This window comes from Rhinopithecus bieti, unplaced genomic scaffold, assembly GCF_001698545.2.
Source record: "Rhinopithecus bieti isolate Rb0 unplaced genomic scaffold, ASM169854v2 scaffold_8783, whole genome shotgun sequence".
Classification (NCBI taxonomy): domain Eukaryota; kingdom Metazoa; phylum Chordata; class Mammalia; order Primates; family Cercopithecidae; genus Rhinopithecus; species Rhinopithecus bieti.
Window position 1 is genome coordinate 2,703,739 of NW_016806197.1, and position 3,898 is coordinate 2,707,636.

The 3,898-nt window shown below is 34.9% G+C and overlaps 1 protein-coding gene across 4 annotated transcripts in view; it reads left to right on the top strand.

Moving 5' to 3' along the window:
• The window catches only part of KLHDC10 (kelch domain containing 10), a 74,943-nt gene that overhangs the window by 28,076 nt on the left and 42,969 nt on the right, over window positions 1-3,898 (top strand). For 2 of the 4 annotated variants that reach the window (XM_017875054.1, XM_017875053.1), the window contains exon 2: window positions 3,130-3,216. The exons of the other annotated variants lie outside the window; for them this stretch is intronic. In XM_017875054.1, coding sequence (XP_017730543.1) covers window positions 3,130-3,216 — 87 coding nt within the window. The remainder of the gene's footprint in view (window positions 1-3,129; window positions 3,217-3,898) is intronic. 4 annotated transcript variants of the gene reach the window in all.

The following is a 3,898-nucleotide window of genomic DNA, read 5'->3' on the forward strand; positions in this document are numbered from 1 at the left end:
CTCGCCCGGCTAGTTTTTTGTATTTTTTAGTAGAGACGGGGTTTCACCGTGTTAGCCAGGATGGTCTCGATCTCCTGACCTCATGATCCGCCCGTCTCGGCCTCCCAAAGTGCTGGGATTACAGGCTTGAGCCACCGCGCCCGGCCGGTTTTTTTTTTTGAGACAGAGTCTCGCTCTGTCACCCAGGCTGGCTGGAGTGCAGTGGCGTGATCTTGGCTCACCACAACCTCCGTCTCTTAGGTTCCAGCGATTCTCCTGTCTCAGCCTCCTGAGTAGCTGGATTTACCAGGCACCTGCCACCATGCCTGACTAATTTTCATATATTTTTAGTAGAGATGGGATTTTGGCATATTGGCCAGGCTGATCTCAAACTCCTGCCCTCAAGTGATCTGCCTGCCTTGGCCTCTTAAAGCGCTGGGATTACAGGCGTGAGCCACCACGCCAGGCCTGGTTTGGTAATTTTTAATGTTATTCCTTCAGTGTTACTCCAAAGTAGTTTTTTGTATTTTTCCATTGTAAAATCATATATCCTAGAATTTATGGATAACATAAAAGGGGTAATAACCTCAAGCCCAATCATAACCAGTGTTAAGACTTTGGTATGTTTCTTTCCAGTATTTTTTTATAATCCCTTCTTAAAAAAATTAAAATAATACAGTATTGTTTTTCTTCCAGTCTAAAAGTAATGCCTACTCAGAGAGCTTGGAAAATAAAGACCATCATAAAGGGGAAAAAACAAAAATAATGTATTAGAACCATCCAAAGATAACTACAGTCAAATACATTAATTTGATGTAATCTTTCCTGTATTTTTTCTGAATATATAAAAATACTTTTTTCTTTACTAAAATGGTGTCATACTTAATACTACTTTGTACATTGTATTTTTCATTTGCAATATATTGTGAATGTTTTGTCATGTTAATAGTTTTGTATATACTCTTTAGTGGTGTGTAGAATATGAGCATATTTAAGTATGTTTATTTAGCCTACTTAACCATCCCCTGTCACTGGACATTGAAAGTGTTTCTAATTTTTTACCATTATAAATAATACCATAGTTAATATCTTTGTCCATACATCTTTCCATGCATCTATGATTGTTTCTTTAGGAATAGATTCCTAGAAGTGGAATAGCTGGGTCAAAGGGTATGTACATTTTAACGCTTTTGATACATAAAAATGTCAAATTTTAAGCTAATCACTTGTTATATTCTGTCCTGTATTGCTAATTATTTTATGTGTCTGTCTTGTCTCCCTAATTAGAATGTAAGCTTAATGGCAAGGGAGGTTTCTTATATATTTAATGTATCCTTTGACAGTGTGGTTTACAATTTTGGACTCTGGAGTCATCTCAACACATACTGTATTGATTTAAAACAATGTTTCTCTAGACTGTTGAATGTCATAAACTTGTACACTAAAATATATATGTACTTACATTTATCCATATGTGTATATTTAGAGTAGAGATAGGCTTGCAAATTTTCAGTTTTCCACGAGAGAATATTAAAAAGAAAACCAACTACCATTTTCTTATCAGCATCATTTCATAAAGTAAATATTTAACAACAAAAAGGTTCTAATCTCTGAAAAAAGGGCAGGCCTTTAAACGGAACATTTTAGCTTTTGAAAACTTACTGCCTTGTCCATATTTTCTCATTTTGTGTTGGACTGGTGAATCTTCACCTTAGCCTAGCAGTTGTCAGTAGACCAACATTAGGGAATCACTGATTTAAAAGACTTAGAATATTAAAAGATAAATCCTTTTGCAAAATAAATAATTCTTCCCCTTGTCCATGAGTCTGTATTCTCTACAAAATTAAGTACAAATGTGCAGGTGATGCCATTTCATTATACAGAATTGGTATATATCTATGTACAAGTTCTGTAGTAAGCAAACTAGACCCTGCTGATGGACATCTGAATATATATTTCCAGTTGCCAAAATAAAACTGTTCTTTTGTAGGGAATTTAAGACAGGATAAATATGGTGTAGTGGAAAGAGGCAAGTTTTTAGAGTCAGAAGGCCTTGCTTGAATCCTGGCTCTAGCATTAAGTCATTTAATTTTCCTTTAGCTTCCTTGCTTGAAACATTAGGATGATACTATCTTCTTCAAAGTGTTTTGGTAGCTCCTATTACAGCAGTTCCTTCACTATCATGTAATTATTTTTTTACACATCTGCCTTCCTCATGAGACCATGGGCTCCGAAGAGCAGGAGTCATGTCCTTGTTTTACAATCTCAGGTCCTAGCATAGGGCTTCAGGCATAGCAGATGCTAAATAAAATGATTGTTGAATCAATACAGGATTGTTGTGAGAATTATATGAGGTAATATATGTGAAAGCTCTTTGTAAACCCTAAACATTATACAAGTGTTAATTGTTTTTATTGTCAATAACAGCTATCTTTAAGAGCTATCAAAACTTTGGGAAAAGAGAAAATTACCCCATTTAACAGTTCCATTAATTTATTAGGTTTTTCTTCTATTTTATAAGAAAACATATTTTAATTGAGGTTAACATGGAGGTAATTTGCTTCCTGGGAAGGCAGATGAGCACCTTCCCTCCTTTCCCCTGTGGAAGTGCCAAGATATTAAATGTTTGTTTAATTTAGTTGCTGTTTTAAAATTTAATTATAGTAGGGTCAGCTTATTTCATATTTAAAGAATGGTGCCCATTGCTTTATCTTCTTAACCATATAATTAATATAACCTTGAAGGGAACAGGAGCCTCTGTTATGTCCAGTTAGTTTCAGAGCTCCATTTTGAAATTAACTGACTTAAAAATGTCATCATTTCTAATCTGTTCATAAAGCTCCTGGTGAATTTTTGCCACAAGATGGCATTGGTGATTATTGAGTGCACATACTATTGAACCAGAATTCCGAAAAACGGTGCACAAAATTGTATTCTTTTGGGGGTAAGAGTTGAAAACCTTCATCACTGCTTATATGTTAATTTAATTTTGACTTCCAAAACAGGGTTAAATGCTACTTTACATCACTTTCTTTCTGTATTCAAGTATTGTTTTGTTTCCTGTTTTTCTGTCTTTATAACTACAGTGACTATGTATTATTTGCCATGTGTTGTATGTGTCTGACTTATTGCTGATAATTGTGGTAACAGGTAAGAAGAAAATACGATGGGACCCAGTTAGGAGGCGCTTCATTCAGTCCTGTCCCATCATAAGGATCCCTAACAGGTTTTTGAGAGGTGGGTGATAACTAGCAAGAGATCTGTGCTTCATATGGGTTAAAGGGAACTTTGAATGAATTTTCTAAACTCAAAACTCTGGTTTTCAAAAATCATCTAGCTAATGAAACAATTGGAATAAGAAAAATCTAGAACTTAATTTTAAACCTGTTGTTGGCCACGATTGGGCTTGTAATTGTAAGTGTCAGGGAGTTAGAATCACTTACTGTATTATTAGATAGTAGAGATAAATCATCTCTCTGATAAAAATGGTATTCCACAGTAGCCATATTAGAAAGAATTTTGAGTGAATAATCTATAAAATATGGATGGGGGAAAGAATTTTCTAAATATGATTCTAAGGAAGAAGTAAAAGATTATGTGATGGTATAAACTAAAAAACCTCTTATGTCAAATGTCATATATTAAGAGATAAAAAGAGAATTATTTGTAACAAAGGGGTAATATGAATATATAAAGAGTTCTTATAAACCAATAGGGTAAAACAAATGCCCACTAGAAAATAGGTAAAAGGATATAGAATTATCAGTTTGTTAAAAAGAAGTGCCAATAATTACGAACAAATATTTTTACTATTATTATAAACACAACAGGCCGGGCGCGGTGGCTCAAGCCTGTAATCCCAGCACTTTGGGAGGCCGAGACGGGCGGATCACGAGGTCAGGAGATCAAGACCATCCTG